The 24566-nt window shown below is 38.7% G+C and overlaps 2 protein-coding genes across 3 annotated transcripts in view; both read right to left on the bottom strand.

The window, feature by feature from the left end:
* Window positions 1-24566, bottom strand: part of LOC131818932 (zinc finger protein 585A-like) — a 68201-nt gene that overhangs the window by 7767 nt on the left and 35868 nt on the right.
* On the bottom strand, window positions 2901-24525 carry LOC131818930 (zinc finger protein 573-like). Of its 2 annotated transcripts, none has more exons than XM_059153713.1 (6): window positions 24433-24525; window positions 17024-17122; window positions 13503-13591; window positions 12081-12213; window positions 10938-11036; window positions 2901-3094 (listed from the first exon to the last, which is right to left on the bottom strand). In XM_059153713.1, exons 3-6 carry the CDS (start codon window positions 13557-13559, stop codon window positions 3087-3089), a joined length of 297 nt encoding a protein of 98 aa, XP_059009696.1. In that variant the 5' UTR covers window positions 13560-13591; window positions 17024-17122; window positions 24433-24525; the 3' UTR covers window positions 2901-3086. The 2 variants fall into 2 exon arrangements, with proteins under 2 accessions (XP_059009696.1, XP_059009697.1); XM_059153714.1 differs by having other exon boundaries at window positions 10938-11033; window positions 24433-24518.

Raw genomic sequence — 24566 nt, 5'->3', positions numbered from 1 at the left:
AAGCTTTCCTACTTATAAAAATAATATCTTTACAGGGTACAATTATTCCTTTCAAAATTCTAAGCAAGGCAATCCCTCCTCTCCCTTTGATGCATGGCAGGTCTGTAACTTGCTAGGAGCATGTACTGATATCTCAGCAGTGTCCATGTTAAATAGTGGCAAATTCCTCAACTGTTCTTATAAACAAAATGACTCTAGTACCTTTGAGACAACAGTTAATGTGTCTTGTCCCAATAATATTACTTATCAGCCCACTCCCATATGTGTCTGGCCACCGTTCCTTTTCCTCGTAACAAATGCTAGCGAGCTGAATGATACGTTGAATTGCACTAAGAATTGCTATCTTTCCCAGTGCTGGAATGTCATGGCCTTCAATCTGGCTGTGATTATGCATATCTCTACCCATGTTCCTATCCCAGTTTCCATTCCAGAGGACAAGTTACCGGTGGTGCTATCCAGAAAGAAGTGAGATTTTGGTATCACAGCTGCCGTTGTGACAGCATTGGCTATATCTACAGCAGCTGCCACGGCAGCAGCAGTCTCGCTTGCTGCAACTATACCCACTGCGGAAGCTGTGAACACCCTTGCAGAAGGAACGGCGGCTGCCCTTCAAATATAGACTCAGATCAATGCACATCTGCAAGCAGGAATCCTGATAGTCAACCAGAGAGTGGATTTGGTTCAAGAACAAGTGGACATATGGGGGGCCCTATTGGGACTGGGATGTATAGTATCCTTCCCGGCAATTTGTGTAACTCCCATAGCCTATACTAATATGAGTGACTTACAGAATCTCTCCGGACAGCTCTCCCAATACTTGCGGGGGAATTAGTCTGCAGAATTCCAAAACTATACTCAGCACCTGCTACTAGGCATAACAAGGATAAATAACACCAGAGTTGAGCTTGCAACCCTCCCAGAGATAATCAAAACATTGCAAGATGTGTTAACCTTTACGAAACAATGGGCTAGCGTAATTGGTCTGATGATAATCCTCGTAGTGGGCTTGATTCTGCTAGTAAGGAAACTGCAAATTTGGAGGCGACAGCAACATAGGCAACAGCAAGCCATGGTGCAGGCCTTGTTAGCCCTCGAGGCTGGAACATCCCCCCAAGTGTGGCTAAGTATGCTGGATCGGTAGTCAACGACGGGTAAGATTGGTGAGGGAAATATACCAACCTAAGACAGGACGCAGATCATTGATATCTGCTGTCTGATGACAGGTAAGGATATTCCCCGCCACTGACAACCTAAGACAGGCATGATCCCTGCCATAAAAGAAAAAAGGGGGAGGTGTCGGAGGCAGGCCCCTGGCCAGGGCGGCTTCCGCCATTAAAAGATGGCGCCTGGCTAGTTGCCAGGTTAGGATTGCCTCAGTGAGACTAAGCGGAATGCCCAAAGAGGAAGTAAACAGCATTGGTTGCTAGCGAAGTTGTTCGTTTAGGTGCACAGCCTGATTCACTCCCTCCTGTACCCTGCTCGCTGATTGGTCATGTAAACGTATATAAGTGTGTAGACTTGTGGAAATAAAGAGAGAAGATACATCTGAACTGGGGCTTCTTGTCGTCCTTGCGGGTCGAGGGCGATAACCAGTGACGGCACACGGATATCACGTATCCCTCATGATGTGATGAAAAGGACATTTTACTTCTGTTGCAGTCTTTCTAAAAAACCCCTACCTCCAGTCTAATCATGAGAAAAACAACAGACCCAGACTGGGGGGTATTCTGAAAGATACCTAACAGTGTCTGTTAAGACAGTCAAATTCTGGAAAGACAAAGAAAACTTGAAAAGCTGTCACAAACCAGGAGAGACCGGGAGACGTGACAAATTAATACAATGTGCTACCTTGAATGGAAGGATCCTGGAACAGAAAAACAACATTAACAGAAAAACTGGTGAGATATACAAATGGAGCCTAGAGTTTGGTTAATACCAATGTCATTTTCTTAGTTCTGACGAATGCATCTTAATGATATAAGACGTTAACAAAGGCAGAAATCAGGAGAAGTATAGACAGGAAATCTCTCTACTATCTTAGCAGTTTTCCATAAATCTAGAATCAACCTAAAATAAAGTTTACCAAAAAAATTACACACCACCTCTGGGCAAAATGCTTAATCTAATGCTAATGATAAGAGGAAAACTTCAAACCCAGAACGCAGACATTCCGTAAGAAAACTAACCTGGACACTACAAAGTAACCAAACTTAAAGTGGAAAAAAAAAAAAAAAGGTAGAATAACAGTAAGATAAAAAGCCTAACACCCAAATGCAGTATAGTGTATGAATCTGGAATGAATTATGGAAATAAATTTTATGAATGGTATATTTGGAAAAAAGCTAAAAAATTTAAATATGGACTCTATATTAGATGGCAAGGCTGAATTGCTAATGATAGTCACAGTGTGACTATATAGAAGAAAGACTTTATTCTTAGGAGAGGCACAAAGAACTGTTTGAGAGGTGAAATGTAATGATTAACTGCTACTTACCACCAAATAAGCCAAGAAGAAAGGTGCATATATATAGAGAAAAAGGCAAAATGTTAATAACCAAAGTTAAATCTAGAAGTGTAATTAGCTACATATATATTTTTAATATTGGCACTTGGCTTAATAATTTTTAAAAACAAAACATTGGGAGAAAAAATAGTTTAAGGTAGTATTTTCTAAATTTTCATATAGAAATTACTTTGAACCAAATTAAAACATCTGCATCCATTTACATATAATGTAGTTAAAGTAGAAAAAATTATATAACAGATTTAAATACATATGAGAAAGAAAACCTGAACATTGATGATCTAAACATTTATTGTAGAAGTTAGAAAAAGAACAAAATGAAAATAAATTAGAAAGATAAAAGTACTTTTACAAAATAGTGCCCACAAATAACACGGAAAATCCATAATACCACATTTTATTTTAAAGCAATGTTACTAATGTGATTCTCTCAAAACTAATAAAGGAAAAGGAGATGGCAACAATATCCAATGCAGGAATGCCAACTAACAGGGACATTGCTTATGGGCCATCCACATCTCACAAATGCAGTAAAATGACATCATGAAACAGCCTTTTTATATTAATAACCTGGATGAAACACAAAATCAATAGACAGAAAACTTCAATAATTCTAGCATTACATAATCTGAGTAAGTTTTACTTTTTGACAAAAACCTTCGTCTTTAAAGTAATCTCTACCCCCAATGTGGGGCTCAAATCCATTACCCTGAGATCAAGAGTCACATGCTCTACTCACTGAGCCAGCGAGGAACCCCAATCCAAGTAAATTTTAAAAATCATCTTCAGGGGCACCTGTGTGGCTTAGTCGGTTAAACGTCTGACTTCAGCTCAGCTCATGATCTTGGGGTCCTGGGAATGAGACCCACATTGGGCTCCCCACTCAAGGGGGAGTCTGCTTGTACCTCTACCCTTGCCCCTGCTTGTGCTTTCTCTCTCTCAAATCAATAAAATCTTTTTTTAAAAAAGTGACTCTTGATTTCGGCTCAGGTCATGATCTCAGGGTTGTGAGACTGAGCTTTGTATAGGGCCCCTACCCTTCTCTGTCAAAAACAAACAAACAAACAAACACTAACTACAATGGTAGCTGAAGGCCTAGATGGTTTTTCTGGCATATTTCTTCAAACATTCCAAAAGGGGGTAGAAAGCACACATTCCCCTCAGCACATTCATAAAGTGAATGTAATTGTTCTATCCAACCTTAAAAAGGATAATAAAAAAACGAAGATTACAGGCTAATTTCATCATGAAACCTGAAGAAAAAAATGTTTTAAAGATTTTTTTTAAAGATTTTATTTACTTATTTGACAGTGAGAGAGAGCACAAGCAGGGGCAATGGCAGGCAGAGGGAGAGGAAGAAGCAGACTCCCCGCTGAGAAGGGAGCTGGACATGGGGCTCGATCCCAGAGTCTTGGGCTGAGCTGACCTGAGCCGAAGGCAGATACTTAATCAGCTGAGGCACTCCAAAACCCAAGTAAAATATAAAAATTCCAACCTAACAATATTGAAAGGGGATAATGTATCAACACACCATAACCGGAACTAGACTCCAGAATTCAGTCAGTCAAACAGAATTCAACCCAGTAACAGAACAATGGAGAAAAAAAATCATATGATTATGTCAATAAATGCAGAAAGAATAATTCCTGAGAAAAATTTTAGCAGTTATGTAAAATAGAACTGCCTCTCTGTGAAAAATATTTATATAGACTTTAGAAAACACACTTCAAAAAAAAAGATTTTATTTATTTGAGAGACAGCAAGAGCAAGCAGGAGGAGGGAGAGGGACCAGCAGACTCTGCACTGAGTGCTGAGCCCGACGGGGGGCTGGATCTCAGGACCTCAAGACCATGAGCTGAAATCCAGAGTCTGACACTCAACAGGCTGCACCACCCAGGTGCCCCCAAAACACACCCTTGGGGAACACGGCTGGCTTGGTTAGTTGAAAGATCATGCAACTCTTTTTTTCTTAGATTTTATTTGTTTATTTGACAGAGAGAGGGATCACAAGTAGACAGAGAAGCAGGCAGAGAGAGAGGGAGAAGCAGGCTCCCCGCTGAGCAGAGAGCCCGATGTGGGGCTCGATCCCAGGATCCTGAGACCACGACCTGAGCGGAAGGCAGAGGCTTAACCCACTGAGCCACCCAGGCACCCCAGATCATGCAACTCTTAATTCTGGTTCATGAGTTTGAGCCCCACACTGGGTGTAGAGATTATATACATACATACATACTACATACATAAACTTTTTAAAAAATTTAAAAACATACTCTTATTTGAGTGGAGATATCCTTATTCTTAGGAGACATATGCTCAATGATTCACAGGTACAGTCATGATACCTAAAACATGCATTCCAATACCTCCATAAACATAGTACAGAGAGAAATAAAAATAGATATGGCAAAATCTTATCAGTTGGTGATCTATATAAATACCCTTTTCATTGTGAGGCTCTTTCAATAGTAATGAATTTTACTTTTTTTTTTTTTTTTTTTTTAAAGTAGGCTCCATGTCCAACATGGGCTTGAACTCATGACCCTGAGATCAAGAGTTTTGTGCTCTACCAACAGAGACAGCCAGGTGCTCCTAATTTTACTTTTTTTTTTTTAAGACTTAATTTACTTATCTGACAGTGAGAGAGATCACAAATAGAGATGCAGGCAGAGAGAGAAGGGGAAGCAGGTGCCCTGCCAAGCAGAGAGCCCGATGCGGGGGCTGGATCCCAGGACCCTGAGATCATGACCTGAGCTGAAGGCAGAGGCTTAACCCATTGGGCCACCCAGGCACACCCTAATTTTAGAGCAAGAAGAACCAACTGCCTTTATTGGACGAGTGTCCTGGGGTTTTTAATTTTAGTCTTTTTCTTATAGATATAAGGAACTTTTGGTATCTTGCCTTTAAGATATGCTAGGATGTGGATTTTGCCTAGATTCACTATATTTTCATTCCTTTGTTCTTTTTGGAGGAAATATTGGGAGACAAGTCACAGAAGGTCATAACTGCTTTTACCCATAGAGCTAATAGTGCTCCATAAGCTGTTCTAGGTCATTGAAAACGAAGGAAAACTTTCTAATTCTCTTGTAATTTTTATGAAAAAATTTTAAAATAAAACCTGATATGAGACATTTAAAGAAAATATGGGCCCAAATCACTTACAAATGTCAAGAGAAAACATATAAAATATTAGCAGAGAAGAATCCAAGCAAACAGGAGCTCAGGGATACTTCCACAACACAAAACACACACACACACACACACCCTTAGTTCTAAAGCTGGTTTATTACATGGGGAAACACTCCAGACATTTCTGCCGAGATCAAGAACAAATCAAGGAACCTGACTGTCCCTGCAACTATTCAAGACTGTAGTAAAGATATCAGCCATTCAATTAGACAAGATAAATCAAAGGTAAGAAGGAGGTAAAGAAGAAATAAAATTACCCGAAAAAAGGAAATAAAATTATCACTATATCACAGATGACATAGTAGTATACCAGGATATAAAGTCAACTTACTAAAATCAAGGGTACCAATCTAAAACCAAAATTAAGAAAGAAATGCCATCTACAATTGTATTAAAAGGAATAAAATATGTAGGAATAAACTGAACAAAAGAAGCCTGAGATCTATACACTGACAACTTCAAAATATTGTGGAAAGAAATTAAATACCTAAATAACAGGCGAGACCTCTCAGGTTCATGAAAGGCAATGCTGTTAAGATTATTATGTTTCACAGACTGATCAACAGATGCAATGCGATCCATATCAAAATGGCAACTGCTTTTGTTGCTGAAAATGACAAGCTGATCATTATGGAAATAGAGGAGACTCCAAAAGGCCAAAATGATCTTGAAAAAAAAAAGAGAAAAGAACAAAGTAACAGTACTCACACTTCCTGATTTCAAAACTTACTACTATGCTACAATAAATCAAGACAGTGTAGTGCTGGCATAAAGACAGATATATAGATCAATGGAATAGAATTCAGATAATAAAATCTCCATTTATGATCAATTCCTTACTGAAAAGGGAGCCAACAAAATTCAGTGAAGTCTTTTTAGCAACAATGAAGGAATAAGTGGATATTCATGTACAAAAGAATGAAGTTGGAACTTGGCACCCTACAGCACATATGAAAATTAACTCAAAATGGATCAAAGGCCTAAATGTCAGAGCTAAAACTGGGAACTTCTTAGAAAAATACATAGCGGTAACTTTTTGAGACCTTGGATTATACAATGATTTCCTAAGTTTGATACCAAAATCAAAGCAAAAATAATAATGGAATAGAATGTTACTCAGCCACAATAAAAGAATGAAGTTGATATTACATTGATGAATCTCAAAAGCATAAGAAACCATTCACACAAGTCTTCATGTGTATGATTCCATGTATATAAAATACTCCTGATAGTCAAATCTACAGACAGAAAGCAGACTATGAGACTAGGGTAGACTATGAGAGTAGGGTGTACAGAGTGACTACTAATGGGTATCAGATTTCTTTTTGGGGTGATGGAATTACATACTGGTGATGGCTGCACAAAATTGTGATTATATTAAAACCCTGACTTGTTCACTTTATTTTTTTAAAGATTTATGTATGTATGTATGTATGTATGTATTTATATGAGAAGGAGAGAAAAAGAAAGAGAGAGTGCCCATGAGCAGGGGGAAGGAAGGGCAGAGGGAAAGAATCTCAAGCAGACTCCCTACTGTGTGGAGCCCCATGCAGGGCTCAATTTCATTATGCTGAGATCATAACTTGAGCCAGTATCAAGAGTTGGACAGATGCTCAACCGACTAAGCCACCCAGGTGCCCCGGACTTGTTCAATTTTAAAGAATGATTTTATGTTATATAAGTTATATACCAATAAACCTGTTGAAAAAATTAAGAGTCTTCTTATTGTAAGACCATAACTAGGTAAAGGACAAAACAGTAGATAAAAATGTGATTTATGACAGTAAGAACAAGATTAAATTTTTTTTTAAAGATTTTATTTATTTATTTGACACAGAGAGATCACAAGTAGACAGAGAGGCAGGAAGAGAGAGAGGAGGAAGCAGGCTCCTTGATGAGCAGAGAGCACGATGTGGGGCTTGATCCCAGGACTGTGAGATCATGACCTGAGCTGAACGTAGAAGCTTAACCCACTGAGCCACCCAGGCGCCCCAAGATTAAATATTTAGGAAAAAAAAAATTAAGAAATATGTAAAACCCATTTCAGAAAAATTTTAAACACTCCTAAAAGACACACAAGTAGCCTCCAACACATGGAGAAACAACCCCTCTTCTTGGATAGGAAGACTTAACGTTATAAATTAAGAGACTTAACAGCTATAAATTAAGAACTTAAGAGTTCTTCTTAAATTAATTTGTAAATGTAATGCAATTCAAATAAGATACCAATAAGCATTCCATGGAGTTAGAAAAATTAATAATCAATAATCAAGTTCACATGGAAAAACAAACATTGAAAAATTAGAAAAGAAAAATACTGAAAATCTAAAAGGGGGGACAGGACTAGCCATAACATACATTGAAAATGTGCTACAATGTAACCATAATAAAAGCAATGTGTTAGTTATGGATGGATATAGAAATAAAACAGTAGAACAGTACAGAAAGCCCAGAAATAGACCCAAGAATATACGGAAATTTATTATATGATGAAGATAGCATTTCAAATGAAGGGAGGAAAGATGGATGTTTAAATTAATGGTGTTGGGACAACTGGGATAGCCATGTGGGAGAAGATTTCATTAGATCCATACCTTTATATACAAGAACAAACTCCAAATGGATTAGGGATTTAAATGTAAAAAATAAAATCTTTCACGTGATGGAAGAAAAGATGTATATTTATCTTTAACCTTGTGATAGCTTCTAACCAAGACACAAAATTCAGAGATAATAAGAGTGATGAATTTGATTATATTAAAAAATAAATAAACTGCCATAATCAAAGTAACAACAACAAAAAAGAACAATTGAGAAACTGGGAGAAAATATTTGCAACATACACTTCAGACAAATGGCTAGTACTCCTAATATGTAAAAAATACCCTTAAAAATTGAAGGACAAATGATAAAAAGCCAAATAGAAAAATGGGGGAGAGATACAACCCCCAAAACTCATGAAATAGAAAGGAATGGCTGTTAAACATATGAAAAAATTTTTCACTCACTCATAAAGAAAATGCAAATTGAAACGGGATACCACTTCTCACCTATTAGATTTGTAAAAAATTACAAGTATAATAATACATTTAGTTGTTGAGTTTTTATTGAAGAGTATTTATTTTTTTTTAATATTTTATTTATTTATTTGACAGAAAGAGAGAGAGCGTACAGCAGAGGGAGAGGGAAGCTGACTCCCCGCTGAGCAAGGAGTCTAATGTGGACTCAACTACAGGACACTGGGATCATGACCTGAGCTGAAGACAGAGGCTTAACTGACTCAGCCACCCCGGTGTCCCTATTTTTAAATATTTTATTTATTTATTTGACAGAGAGAGAGAGAGAGATTGAAACCACAAGCAGGGGGGAGTGGCAAAGGGAAAGGGAGAGCAGGGAGCCTGACACAGGGCTTGATCCCAGGACCCTGAACCAAAGACAGATGCTTAACAAACTGAGCCGCCCAGGTGTCCCCCAAGCCTCAAAATTCTTACCTAATTTCCATGAATTTTCCCCTGTTGTATCTTGCTCTTCACCCAATCCTAATCACATTGAAAGACAGGCCTTAAACCAAACTTTCAATTGTCAATAACATCAATCCTGGCATTTCTCCCTTTGAGACACTACCAAAGCTAACTAGCTAGCTATTTATTTATCTACTTATTTATTTATTTTAAAGATTTTATTTACTTACTTGACAGAGATCACAAGTAGGCAGAGAGACAGGCTCCCCGCCAAGCAGAGAACCCAATGCAGGGCTCGATCCCAGGACCCGAGACCATGATCTGAGCTGAAGACAGAGGCTTTAACCACTGAGCCACCCAGGCACCCTTATTTATTTTTTTAAAAAGATTTTATTTATTTATTTGACAGAGAGATCACAAGTAGGCAGATAGGCAGGCAAAGAGACAGAGGGAGAAGCAGGCTGCCCGCTGAGCAGTGCGCCGGACATGGCGCTCAATTCCAGGACCCTGAGATCATGACCTGAGCCAAAGGTAGAGGCTTAACCCACTGAACCACCCAGGTGCCCCTCTACCGAAGCTATTTAGAGGCAGTGTTGTCCTTTACCACAGTAAGCAATAAGCTCGGTTCTGTTTGTATGTTGAAAGCCAGCAATCAATACTGCCAACACATTATGTATAGAAGACTGTTGAAGAAGTTGTCTTGCCAAAATACATATTTTAAATATATCTCATATATTTAAATTCTATATATTTAAATATATATATATATTTTTAAATAATACTTTCTCTCTTTTTTTTAAAAGATTTTATTTATTTATTTGACAGATGGAGATCACGAGTAGGCAAAGAGGCAGGCAGAGAGAGGGGGGAAGCAGGCTCCCTGCTGAGCAGAGAGCCAGACGTGGGGCTCATCCCAGGAACCTGGGATCATGACCTGAGCTGAAGGCAGAGGCTTTAACCCACTGAGTCACCCAGGCACCCCTTATATATATTTAAATATTTTATAATATATATAATTATATATAGACAATCTAAATCTCATTACATTTTTTTTTTAAAGATTTTGTTTGTTTGTTTAAGATTTTATTTGTTTATTTGATAGAGACATAGCAAGAGTGGGAACACAAACAGCGGGAGCAGGAGATGGAGAAGCAGGTTTCCCGCTGAACAGGGAGCCTGATGCAGGTCTGGATGCGGGGCTTGATGTCAGGCTCCATCCCAGGACCCTGGGATCATGACCTCAGCCAAAGGTAAACGCTTATGACTGAGCCACCCAGGCGCCCCTCTCATTATGCTTCTTGATCCCACTACTTATTTAGAGGATACAGAGAGGTCAGAGAACATGTTTAAGTAAATTTCAAAATGGCATCAGCAAAACAGAATGGAAGATGTTCCTTCAGCAAGTAAATGGTTAGGGACAAAAGATATGGAGAAGAAACTTAGAGATTAAAGATTTTAAAAGCACATAGAGAAATTGGAGGGAGAAAAGAGGGAAGGAACTGATCGCCATTAAAATCAGAAGAGTAAGTTACACTTAGCAGGGAGAGAAGATTGTGACTGGGTGTGGACAGGTGAAGGGCTTCAATGTGGACTAGAAAAGCTTTCCTCATTTGGAAAGACTTGCTGAAAGGTATAAAAGAAACTTTTGTACTATTATTACAATCTTTCTGTGACTTGAAATACCACAGGGATGTAATCCTCCCTCTTAACCACACAGGCTGCTACCAGCCCTGATGGTTTTCCTTCGCCTTTCTTCCCCTCCTTACCTGTGTACTGTCTTTGTGTTTCTTCCCTCAAAATCATACAGGGCTCTTTTCCTTGCTCCAATAAGTCAACCACATCAGGCTTAGAAACAGAATGTCCTGCTTACAAGAAAAAAAAAAAAAAAAAAGCCACATGGTACAGAAATGAAAGCAGAACTCACAAAATCTTTAGCTTTACTTAAATTTATAATGAAATCAAGGTTGTTACTGCTACAGACTTCAGATAATAGAAGGATGAGATGATTAAAGAAACCACGTTGGTATGATAAAATCTTATTTTAATTTAAACTCATATAGATTCTTCTTAAGAGAAAATTGAACAAAGTGATTGAAAAGGTTAACAATGTTTGAGGATACTCATTGGAGCTAAGGGCCTATGCACCAATTCTTTCTCCTCTAATATCTACCAACCTTGTGACTTTGAGGAACTCATTTCAACACACTCTTCCCCAGTGTTGGCAAGTAAAATGGGTGTGATACTACTATTATTGCATGGTTGTTTGATGATTAAATTTGTCTGCATGTATACATATTCCCCCCCCAGTATGAGTGTCATAATTGGGAAATAATGCCAATTATAATAATATTATTTCCTTAAGAAAAATTCACTTATAAAATATTCATTCAATTACAGATGTATGCCATGAATTGTAACTTTCAGCCGTAAATCATACAAAATTGGTTGTAGGAAATGAAATGTGTACTCTTCAGTTTTAAATGAATACTGTTTATCCAGTCCACCACTACAGAAGCTACAGAGCTCTTCTCATAGCTATAGTCAATCGCAAGTCTACGCCTAATTATTGCCCTGTAAGTGGATCAGAGGATGACACAGCAAATCAGCCTGAACACAATGGTAAGCCAGGCTTCCTGGACAAAAGCTATATATGGAATAAATATAAGGAATTCTTGTCCAGCCCCATAGGAAGAAAGGAAGGGCCAGAGGGAGATGTAAGTATCACTAAAAGAGGAAATGACCATGGTTGGTGGCAGAGGCCCTGACAAACAGACAGACCTCAAACCTTCCTCTGGGAACAAGAAAAAGAAATTCAGCTTACATCTTGAAAGACAGCTTTGAAATTCCCTGTGTTGAAAGTCAACATAACACAGAGCACATTCTAAATTTCTCGTGTCAAACAAACTTACCCAATGAGACCAAGTTTCTATAGTTCTCCAACATCACATCCCTGTACAAGTCCCTCTGAATAGGGTCCAGGTACTCCCACTCCTGCCGAGAGAAGTCTATGGCCACATCCCTGAATGTCACTAATTCCTGAAACTGCAAACCCATGTAGTATGAAATTGAAAACACACTTTTGAGATGGTAAAGACAGGAGATTATAGGAGTGAATTAAAGAAAGGGAGTGATATAGTACAAGTGGGCTAGAAAATCAAAGCCCATTGTCCACATATTCCTGAAGAATCCTATTACTACAGACAAATCTTTATAGGTTGTGGGCTATCACAAAAACTCAGACCTACTGGGGAATGGATGAAATTAAAGATTTTTTCCCCCATTCAATAAAGTATAATGCACAATCATATAATCAGCCAGTTGCATGATGTATGGATTTTCAAAAACTGTGAGGTTCTAAATTATTTCCCCTTCAGAGTTAAACAAAGATGGGATTTCCCTCCCATATTAAATATAAAAAGTTCTGTATTAAGTAAAAGCTTTTGAAAAAAGTCTGACAGTTCTACAAGCACTGAGTTCATCCTTTGCCAGGACTTATCATAAGCATTTTTCTTTGTTTTTGACAGATAAATTTTGGCTGTGTCACAATCCATTTTATTATAGAAATCTCAGACTTAATACATTCCTGACATGGATATACTTCGGTTAAACAAAATTTCAAAGGTTTTCATCTATTCTGGAAATCAACACATTTGCACTCCTTTGGATAATATTCTCATTCATAATCATCTTTCATCAGTTACTCAACATTTTTCTAACTGTATACTGATGAAGATGAGCCGTAATCAAAGAGATGTCACCCAAATTCAACAGATCACATTTAACCACAAAATAGATATATTTGTCTCTCAATAATTCCTTAGCAAGATGCATGACACAAATGTTTCCAATCATTTTACAATGCTCAAGAACATGAGATACCATCACATACCAAAACTGAGACCAACTGATACCAATATCCATATCTCATCTGCCTAGGAAATTCAGGTCTGTGGAGAATTTGAAAATCTACCTGTGGTAATTAAATGGGATCAACACCTCTAATTCATCAAACCAGAGACCTATAAAGGAAATTCAAATATTTCCTTCATGGGATTTCACTCCTTTACTGGTCCATCATAGCCTTTGATTGAAGAATAAGCATAGAAGTGGACTGAGTAAATTGGATAATAAATACAAAAACTGGACAACAAACATTCATTGGGAGGAAATTGAGCTATTTGCTATCTTTTTTTTTTTTTTAATTTTAGGACAAACTGTAGAGCAGATAACTGAATGAGACCCTTTTAAGTAGGAAGCTTTGGCTTAACTAATCAAAAACCCACACAGACTAAAATCATAATATTGCAAGAAGACAGAAATAACCAACTTACACAGGTCATGGTTTTAGAAATGTCAGACCTGATCAGTGCTCCTTGGTGTTCCTCCATTGAAAAATATTCAAATTCCAGAAAATCCAGAGCTGAGAGAAGAAAAAAAGTTTTAGTGTTCCCAATATGACTTAATTCAATAAAATGTTTTTGTTCCCCCATTCTTCTAAAATTAGCCCCCACTACTGTACACACAATTTAGGGAAAAATAGAAGATGATCTAAGGTCTCTCCCAAGTCCCCGGTCACCAGACTACACAAAGTCCCAGACTACACAAAGGTGGTTGTAAAGTCATTTCTGGCATTGAAGCCAGACCCAAATACAGGAGCAGGAGACCGACTGGACAAGATCCCATGTTGGGAAAGCTTATTTAGTCCTGAGGTTGAGCTGCTCAGTCTTTCCATGGGTGGATTCACCTGCCTTCACTGCCACCTTCCAAGGCTGATAGAGGCCTCATCATCCAAACCAGAGGTGCTTTTTAGGGCCTCAGGGTCCACTGAAGTTGGTCAATATATGGGAAATGAACACAAAGAAGGAACTGCCTAGGCCTACATTCTCTGTTTTGAGTCCAGCCAAGCTGACTACATAAATACTAAATATTCAGGCAATAGAACACAAAGCAGCCATTAAATGCTAAATAGGAAAACATATTTAAGGACAAGGAAAATATTACAGATACACTATTGACAGAAAAATAAGATAAAAAAACAGGAGTACAACATGATTAGATCATTAAAAGAGAGAGATATTAAGGGACAGGGAATAGGATTTCCATTGAAAGGGTTGGTAATTTATCCATTTTATTACATTATTCAGCCTATGTTACTATCACTTTGTTTAATAGGTGTAATCTTGGTTTTCTTTTTGTTTTAAAAATACTTCATAATTATTTTAACAGTGGCCATACATTAACTTAAAAAGCTATACATATACTTATGTATGTGTTAGAAGCTATTATCCAAGAAGTAGAGACTTCACTTAATTTAATTTTTAAAAAGATTTTATTTATTTATTTGACAGACAGAGATCACAAGTAGGCAGAGAGGCAGGCAGAGAGAGAGGGGGGAAGCAGGCTCCCTGCTGAGCAGAGAGCCTGATGCGGGGCTCGATCCCAGGACCCTGAGATCATGACCTGAGCTGAAGGCAGAGGCTTAACCCACTGAGCCACCCAGGTGCCCCTAATTTTTTAAAAAGATTTTATTTATTTATTAGACAGAGAGAGAGAGCACAAGTAGAGTGGTAGACAGAGGGAGAGGGACAAGCAGGCTCTCCGCTGAGCAGAGAGCCCAATATAGAACTTAATCCCAGGACCCTGGGATCATAACCTGAGCCAAACGCAGATGCTTAACCAACTGAGCCACCCAGGTGCCTCAAAACTTCATTTAATTTTAAAACACTCTCTTCTTAAGCTTGGAGAAAAGCTCTGAGTACTCTAAAATCTTCTTGACCCCAGGGAGGTTTTTTTCCTTGACATTTAGCCACAAGGTCTTCCAGACAACTGCCCAATCAACTCACTATATTAGTCTCACTTTGCATCCAAACATCAGTTGAGAAAAAAGAATCAGAAGGCAAAAGCTTACACAATAAATCCCACTTATCTCCAGAGAGATTCCATGGGCTCAGTATAACTTGTTCAAACTCTATAGTAATGGCCAGAATCCAACCAATGCCACTTTCCTATGAATTCCCAAAGTAGGTCACCTGACTCTCTTTAGTAGTCTTCACTATACACTGATTTATACTTAACTTCTATTCATAGTTTATATCCTGCTGGATTATTGGCATTTAAAAGTAACAGCTAAAGGGGCACCCAGGTGGCTTAGTAGATTAAGTGTCTGACTCTAAATTTCAGGTCAGGTCATGATCTCCAGGTCAGGAGATTGAACTCTGTCTGTCACAGGCTCTGTGCTGAGTGTGAAGCCTGCTTAAGATTCTCTCTCTTTCTATGTGTCCCCCCACTCTCGCCCCCACTCAGTAAATTCACTCTCTTTAAAAAAAAAAAAAAAAAAAGGAGGGGAGCACCTGGGTGGCTCAGTCAGTTAAGCAGTTGCCTTCGGCTCGGGTCGTGATCCCAGGGTCCTGGGATCGAGCCCCGTATCGGGCTCTTTGCTCAGCAGGGAGCCTGCTTCCTCCTCTCTCTCTGCCCTCTCTGCCTGCCGCTCTGCCTACTTGTGTTCTCTGTCTCTCTGTCAAATAAATAAATAAAATCTTTAAAAAAAAAAAAAGAAAAAGAAGGGATAAATACATTTGATTATTTAATCAACCCAAATTCTAATATCACAGGGTCAGAAGACAATATTGCATGTCCTTAAAATGTGTGATTTCTTTTATGAAAGCCCACTATTAAAAATTTACCCTAAGGAAATAAAAATAGAGGTACCCAAGTTATATGCAGAAGAATGTTTTTCAGAGAATTTTTTATAACAAAAAACTGAAAACATGTAACAGTAGTCAACATGTTAAAAAAAAAAAATTATGTTGGGGGTACCTGGGTGGTTTAGTCTGTTAAAAAGCAGATTCTTGATTTCCACTCAGGTCATGATCTCATATATTTGCAAGTTCTAAATCACATGTCTATTCAATTTTATTTATTTATTTTTTTTTTTAGATTTTATTTATTTATTTGACAGAGAGAGATCACAAGCAGGCAGAGAGGCAGGCAGAGAGGAAGCAGGCTCCCTGCTGAGCAGAGAGCCCGATGCGGGACTCGATCCTAGGACCCTGAGATCATGACCTGAGCCGAAGGCAGCGGCTTAACCCACTGAGCCACCCAGGCGCCCTCTATTCAATTTTAAAGGCCCCACAAAGCATTAATCTCAACCTACACTAAGAAAGAGACCATTTATTACCAGGTTTTATCACCTGTACCTAGAAAACTCCCTCCTATGCAAATGTCAGAATCTTTCCACGTTTGGCCAAATGGGATCCTCATCTCTAATTCAACAGCTACAATCCTGACAAGGGAAGCTCAAATCATTTCTTTTTTTTTTTTTTTTTAAGATTTAAAAAAATTTTTTGAAATTTTTATTTAATTTTTTAAAAATTTATTTGACAGACAGAGATCACAAGTAGGCAGAGAGGCAGGCAGAGAGAGAGAGAGGAGGAAGCAGGCTCCCTGCTGAGCAGAGAGCCGGATGCGGGGCTAGATCCCAGGATCATGACCTGAGCCCAAGGCAGAGGCTTAACCCACTGAGCCACCCAGGCGCCCCTCAAATCACTTCTTTACAGGACTTTATTTTTTTCATTCTTCCATCCCTGCTTTTAAAATATGTTGGGCTCATAAGAGATAATGAATATTCTAGCCAGTATATACATAAATCAAATAAAGGTTGGAAAAGATTGGTCACAGAAGGAGAACACGAGGTTATCTGCAACAATTGTTCACTGGTATAGAGAACCAATAATTGATTGGGATGTTTTCTGGTAGGAAGTTTCCAGATAATTAATGAAAACATTTATATTACAGGAATGAAATGAAATGTAATGAAAACATTTATTTCAATAAGAAGGGAACACCATCTTACACTATGTCACAGTTTGACAGCTGCAAGAACTGATGAAAAAACTGATGAAAAAAGTCCTCCTTGGGGTTTCTCTACTGGAGAAAAATAGAGTATCCAAAACTAGGAAAGAAAAAGAGACCCATGAGAGCAAGCATGCTTTAGTATTACTACAAAGGAAATTAAATGTTTTGCTTCTACATTCCATTTTACTTTATACCTCCGACCATACAAACGCACCTAATTGCAAAAGATTAGAAGGATTTTAGATAAATTGAAACTCTTCCCCTAATCCCCAGGAAATGCAGATACTTCAACAGACAATTTTCTGGCCAGTCCTTCCTTTTGGGGAAGCTGCTTGCACCTGAGACTGGGCTGTTCCTCCTCCCTTCATCCACAGCTTTCAGGATTGGAAAGGACCTACACCATCCAAACACACCTTACTTCCTGACTTTGGGGTCAGTGAGGATGAATAGGTTAGAAAGGGCATACAGATTAGGGGCACCTGCATGGCTCAGTCAGTGGGTGTCCGGGTCTTTATTTCAGCTCAGGTCATGATTCTGGGGTCCGGGGATCGAGCCGTGTCCAGGTCCCTGCTCAGACTGGTCTGCTTGTCTCCCTCTCCCTTTGCCCCTCCCCGTACTCTTTCTCTCTCTCTCAAATAGACAAATCTTTTTAAAAAATTTATTTATTTATTTATTTATTTATTTTCAGCATAACAGTATTCATTGTTTTTGCACCACACCCAGTGCTCCATGCAATCTGTGTCCTAATACCCACCACCTGTTTCCCCCAACCTCCCACCCCTTGCCGCTTCAAACCCCTCAGATTGTTTTTCAGAGTCCATAGTTTCTCATGGTTCACCTCCCCTTCCAATTTCCCCCAACTCCCTTCTCCTCTCTAAATCCCCTTGTCCTCCATGCTATTTGTTATGCTCCATAAATAAGTGAAACCATATGATAATTGACTCTCTCTGCTTGACTTATTTCACTCAGCATAATCTCTTCCAGTCCCATCCATGTTGCTACAAATCTTTTAAAAAATTAAGTAAAAGAAAAGAAAGGGTATACAAATTAGAAAATCCATAGAATTGGTCAGGCAGGGTTCAACATTCTGATTCCAGAAAAACTGACTGCTGAAATACATTATGAAATACATTACATACAAAATGTGAAGGGAATGTAATGAAGACATGGAAAATATTCCAGAAATACTGTCAGAAAAATCAGATTATGAAACCACATTTACACTATACTACTTTTAAGATACATGCCTATTTCAATATTGAAAGGCTGACAGATCATTAGGCTCCAGTGGATAGAAGAAGTCCAGAAAGCTATACACTCATACATCAACAGTACCTGTCTTTTTCTCTTGATTTTTTTTTCTTGGAAAGTAATAATAATTGCCTACATACAAGAGACAGGTTTCTTTGCTGTTTCAATGACCTAGACATTGAAGAAAAGATATCCTTTGACATAGGCATTTCATAGTATTGATGAATAAAAAAGAAAGGTGAAACTTACATGGTTAATCTTAGCCAAAGTGTGTGTGTGTGTGTGTGTGTCCCAGAATACTGTTATGCAATCTAAGTTATAAAATCTCAAAATCTCACCAGGGATCAAGTAATTAGATATTTAAAAGCTGACAGAAAATACCTAAAGCAACCTCAAGAAGGTCATGCCTCAATAACCAGTTTTTAGAGATAATATACTGTTGTATTAGACTTGGACCTAAAACTTACATCTTTCTTTGAGATATAATTGACATATAACATTAGTTTCAGTTATATAGCATGATTCCGTATTTGTATATATTGCAAGATGATCACCACAGTTAAGTCTAGTTAATATCCATCATCATATATAGTTACATTTTTTTTTTGTGATGAAAACTTTGAAGATCTACTTTCTTAGCAACTTTCAAATATACGATACAGTATTACTAATAATAGCACTATGCTGGACATTACATACCCATGACTCATTTATAACTCAAAGTTTGTACTTTTTGCCCATCTAAATGCATTTCTCCCGCCCCCTACCCCAACCACCTCTGGCAACTACCAATCTTTTCTCCGTATCTGAGTTCGGCTTTTTAAAAAATTTATTTATTTGAGAGACAATGAGAGTGACAGAGAGAGAGAGAGAGCATGAGCACAGAGGGAGAGGGAGAAGCAAACTCCCTGCTGAGCAGTGATCTTGATAGGGGGCTCGATCCTAGGACCCTGAGATCATGACCTGAGTGAGCCAAAGGCAGCCACTTAACCAATTGAGCCACCCAGGTGCTCCAGCTTTTTTTTTTTTTTTCCTTGAGGGGTTGGAGGATTAAATTCTGCATATAAATTGCTACTTGCCTTTCTCTAACTTACATCATTTAGGGTAACATACACTCATGCTGTTGCAAATAGCAAAATCTTCTTTTGAATGGCTGAATATTTCCCTGTGTATATATCACATATTTTTCTTTCGATCTTGATAAGAATTTAAGCATATGAAGTTATTGATTCAATGACCATGTTGTAAATTAAAATGTATATGCTTATGAACATTTGTTATGTTCTGAGTGGAAACTGTTTTCCAAAATGTGCACAGTTCATTCTTTTACTATTTTTTTTTAAGATTTTATTTATTTGACACAGAGGAAGAGATCACAAGTAGGCAGAGAGGCAGGCAGAGAGAGAGGGGGGAAGCAGGCTCGGTGCTGAGCAGAGAGCCTGATGTGGGGCTCAATCCCAGGACTCTGAGATCATGACCTGAGCCAAAGGCAAAGGCTTAACCCTCTGGAGCCACCCAGGTGCCCCCAGTTCATTCTTTTAAACAGTATTTACTTGGCCTTGGAGAAGTACATTAAATTTGAATTGTTCTGCTAAACGTTTCTTATTTTCTTCAGCTACCAGTAATACATTCTCTGATTTTTATGTACGCTCATTACTGGATTACTGCCTAAAAAGATGGGTAAACTCTCTGAGAATAGTCTTACAATATTCATGCTGATTTCACTGCTATATCCTTTTGCAAGTTTTCTTCAAAGAGCTATTTCCCACCCTGATAGTCACATCCTCCAGGAAGCTGCTGAATTAGTCTATTAGTTTCGCTTACATCAACATCATAAGAATAAAACCGGTAATGTAGGAGTTACCATGTGATCCAGTAATTCTACCCTTACGTATGTATTTCAGGAGAGAAAATACACATTCACCCCCCCCAAAAAAAACCCCAAAACAACGTGTATGCAAATGTTTGTATTACAACAGCCCCAGAGTGGAAGAAACCCCAATGTCCATAAACAGATAAAGAAAATGTGGTATATGCATGCAAGGGAATATTATGCAGCCATAAAAATGAGGGTTATTTTGATTCAAGTTATAACGTGGATGAATCTTGAAGACATTATGCTAAGGGAAATCAGCTAGTCACAAAAGGACAAATAGTGTATGATTCCTCTTATCTGAGACTCTTAGAATAATCAAACTCAGAGAGACAGAAAGTGGGTGCCAGGGATGGGGAGGGAGGAGGAGGGGAATGGGAAGTGTTTAATGTGTATAGTTTCAGTTGGAGATGATGAAGTTCTGAAGATGAATGGTGGTGACGGTGGCAGAACAATGTGAATATACTTAATGCTACTTAACTATGCCCTTAAATTTGGTTAAAATGTTGGGGCACCTGGGTACCTCAGTTGGCTAAGCTTCTGATTGTTGATTTCAGCTCAAATCATGATTTCAGGGTTGTGAGATGAAGCCCCACAACAGGCTCCGTGGTGAGCGAGGAACCTGCTTAAGATACTCTCTCCCTCCTCCCCCCTCTAAAAAAAAAGGGTTAAAATGCCAAATTTTGTTATGCATACTTTACCACATAAAAAAACAAATGAAGTACTTACATATAATTTGATAGGGGTGCTGGTTATATAACCCTGTGACTACATTAAAAGCTACTAAATTATATACTTTAAAAAGATGTATTTTATTTTATTTTATTTTTTAAAGAATTTATTTATTTATTTGACAGAGAGATCACAAGTAGGCAGACAGGCAGGCAGAGAGAGAGGAGGAAGCAGGCTCCCTGCTGAACAGAGAGCCCGATGCGGGGCTCGATCCCAGGACCCTGGGATCATGACCTCAGCTGAAGGCAGAGGCTTTAACCCACTGAGCCACCCAGGCGCCCCTCAAGACTATATTTCTTATTAATAAAATACTAAGAGTAGGAAAAAAGAAGAGGAAATTTACCTTTCTCCCAACTGCAGCAGCCAAAAAAAGAGACATTTTTTCAAAGAATCTAATCTGATCAGGTATCTCATAAAGTGAGAACATTAATGAGAGGTTCAATACTTTTAATCCACGAAAGAAAAAGTAAAATTATTAGTTCTTTTCTCTTATTACAGACCATACTTGGAAATGTTATTTAGAAAAGACCTAAAAAAAATCAGTTGTTATTGGAAAGTTTTGTAAAACCAATCTTAAATCTCTTTTTAAAACTCTAACTCTGGGGGTGCCTGGCTGGCTCAGTTGGTAGAGCACAGGACTTTTTTACTCTTTTTTACTTTTTTTTAAAGAGAAAGAGAGAGAGGAGAGAGAAAAGAGAGCAGAAAATGGGGTAGGGGCGGAGGGAGAGAACCCCAAGCAGATTCGAGGGCTAGATTCCACAACCCTGAGATCGTGACCTGAGCTGAAATCAATAGTCTGATGCTTAACTGAGCCACCCAGGTACCCCAAGTATGAGACTCTTGATCTCAGGGTTTAGTTGGAGCCCTATATTGGGTGTAGAGATTTTTTAAAAGTTAAAATATATATATATATATATATATATATATATATATATATATATATATATTTTTTTTTTTTTTTTTTTTTTTTTTTAAGAAAAATCTAACTCTGAAAGACTGTCTATTTGATACTTGCTGCCCTGGTAATTAATTTAATGGTTACTTCTATTATTTAAAAGATGTAAATATCTGAAAAGTTTTTCAAACCAGAAATTGTCACTTCTCTCTTCCACTCACATGCACATATAATAAAACTCATGGACTCTTTTTTCAAACTCAGATTCTTATTTCTTTATGGTTTGACTCTTAGACTTAATTAATACGATCATACTCTTCAAAACAATACACATATGCTAAAGGGAAAAAATATTAATAGCTTATCTCTGGGTGGTAGGAATAAGAGTATTTTATATTTATCAGAAGTTCCTTAGGGTACTGCACGTTTTACAACACACCTTCATTAATGCCATCACCACAATATAAGGTATTTCAAAATATTTCAAAGACATTTCAACATATGACAAATGTTAAAATAGAGCCTGGCTCAGTCAGTTGAGCAACTGACTCTTGATTTCAGCTCTGGTCCTGATCCCAAGTCGTAAGATCAACGCTTGGGTAGGGCACTGCCATCAATGTGGAATCTGCTTGAGATTCTCTCTCTCATTCTCTCAATAAATAAATAAACCCTTAAAAAAAAAAGCATAAAGAAAAAATAAAGAACAGGTTGTTCATTCTTGTATTTATGAAACCTGAACTCTATGCATGATGTGAGAAAGTATTAAAGGGAAACAAATTACACCTACAATCTTTGGATATCCTTTGGTTATAGCTACCCAACACTTTCATTACCAAGATCCTACTGAAAATGAACACAATTCAAGTAAGTGGTACTTGCAGATTGCATCACAGAATGTAATAAAGGTACAAGAGCATTTGGTACACAACAGATGCTTGATAAATGTAGCTACACCACTACTCTTCCTCAATAAACAGTTAAATTGAAAACTGAATAATTGAAAAACTTCTCATAGTAATACCTTCTTAAGTGAGATCTGTATATAATTAAACTTTTTCCAGGGCATTACTGTTGATAGATATGAGTATTACTTAACATTATAGAGTGTACATTTTCCTGAAGTCTAACTCTGTATAAACATAATACTTTTTTTTTTTAAAGATTTATTTTAGAGAGAGAGCATGCACATGATGGGGGAGGGACAGAGGGAAAGGAAGAGAATCCCAAGCAGACTCCCTGCTGAGAGTGGGGAGCTGTACTAGGGGCTCCACTTTAGCATTCCCAGATCATGACCTGAGCCAAAACCAAGAGTTGGGACACTTAACCAAAGGAGCCACCCAGGTGCCCCTGTATAAACATTATCTTATCAGCTGCATAATATTCAACCATATGGGTTAATCGTTAAACATTTCCATAACACTGAACATTAATTCTTCACATCATCAAAAACAGGAAAATGTCCTTGATTCTAGACCCCCAAAATCTGAATCTTTTTGGGTTCTAACAGAATACACAAAAGGGGGCGCCTGGGTGGCTCAGTGGGTTAAGCTTCTGCCTTCGGCTCAGGTCATGATCCCAGGGTACTGGGATCGAGCCCAGCATCGGGCTCTCTGCTCGGCAGGGAGCCTGCTTCCTCCTCTCTCTCTCTTTCTCTCTGCCTACTTGTGATCTCTGTCAAATAAATAAATAAAATCTTAAAAAAAAAAAAAAAGAATACACAGGAGGATGTGAATGGCAACCCAATGAACACGAGAATGTTAACGAGGTTTACCGTAATAGTACCCAACATCCACTGGGAAGAAAGCAGATCGGGATTACGACATTTCAAAGGAAAGCATACCCTAAAACCAATAATTTTATGAAAGAAAAACTAGCCCAAACACTGATTTGGGGGGGATGTAACAATTTCCCTTATCAGGTTCCTTCTTTCGGGGAATGGCAGGACCAGGTAGGGAGTTATAGGACGCCGGGTTTTTCTTGGAGCACAGAATGACTTCGTTGTACAACATTCTCTAGGTCCACGCCCGCCCTGGTCACACAGATAGATGGAAGTAGGGCAGCGTGTAATCTGTGTAAGGTTTACAGCAAGTTCCTGCGGTCAGATCTCTGGGAACGCCGTGGTTCTGAGAAACGTGGCTGCTCCTCAGAGCTCCCAAGTAAGGAATTTCCAAGGCGTTCCCAACCTCCAACTTCGTTTTTAAAAGCCGTTCCTCTGTGGCAGCCACAAGTAGCTGAAAGGAGAGAAGACGAAGGACGCAGCAGGGAATCCAGAGCCAGGGACAATGACACAACAGAGCCACAGCAATCGCCGCACAGGTAAAAGACATGCAACCAAATGCATATTACATGGGCACATGTCTCACGCGCACTTGTCTCACCCTCATTTCACAGTCGCACCACACCCAACTGTAACGGAGGCACATCTCGGCGCGCGCGCGCGCTTCTCGCCCCCTCCCCATCAGTCTCTACCGACACCCAACACCCTCCTCTGTGGTGCTGGAACCACAGGACCGAGATCGCGGTAACAACTGGTCGCCCCTACTACCGGCTTCCACGCTTTGAACGCTTCTTCCCCCACCCCCGATCAACTTGGTTGTCCAAAGCCCAGCCTATCGACACCCCGCGCGGCTTACATCCTGAGATGAATTCAACTCACCGTGCGCAGCGCGAGAACAGCGCGAAAATGGAAGGGAAGCCAAAGATCCGCCGTGACCGCTGCTCTCTGGGAAATGTAGTTCGAGCTTGAAGGTCCGTGGCCGCGGTGGCTTGTGGGAAAAGTAGCCCGAATCC

This window comes from Mustela lutreola, chromosome 16 (assembly GCF_030435805.1).
Source record: "Mustela lutreola isolate mMusLut2 chromosome 16, mMusLut2.pri, whole genome shotgun sequence".
NCBI lineage: Eukaryota > Metazoa > Chordata > Mammalia > Carnivora > Mustelidae > Mustela > Mustela lutreola.
Note: the sequence above shows the minus strand (reverse complement) of the source record. Positions and strands in the feature narration are given on the sequence as shown.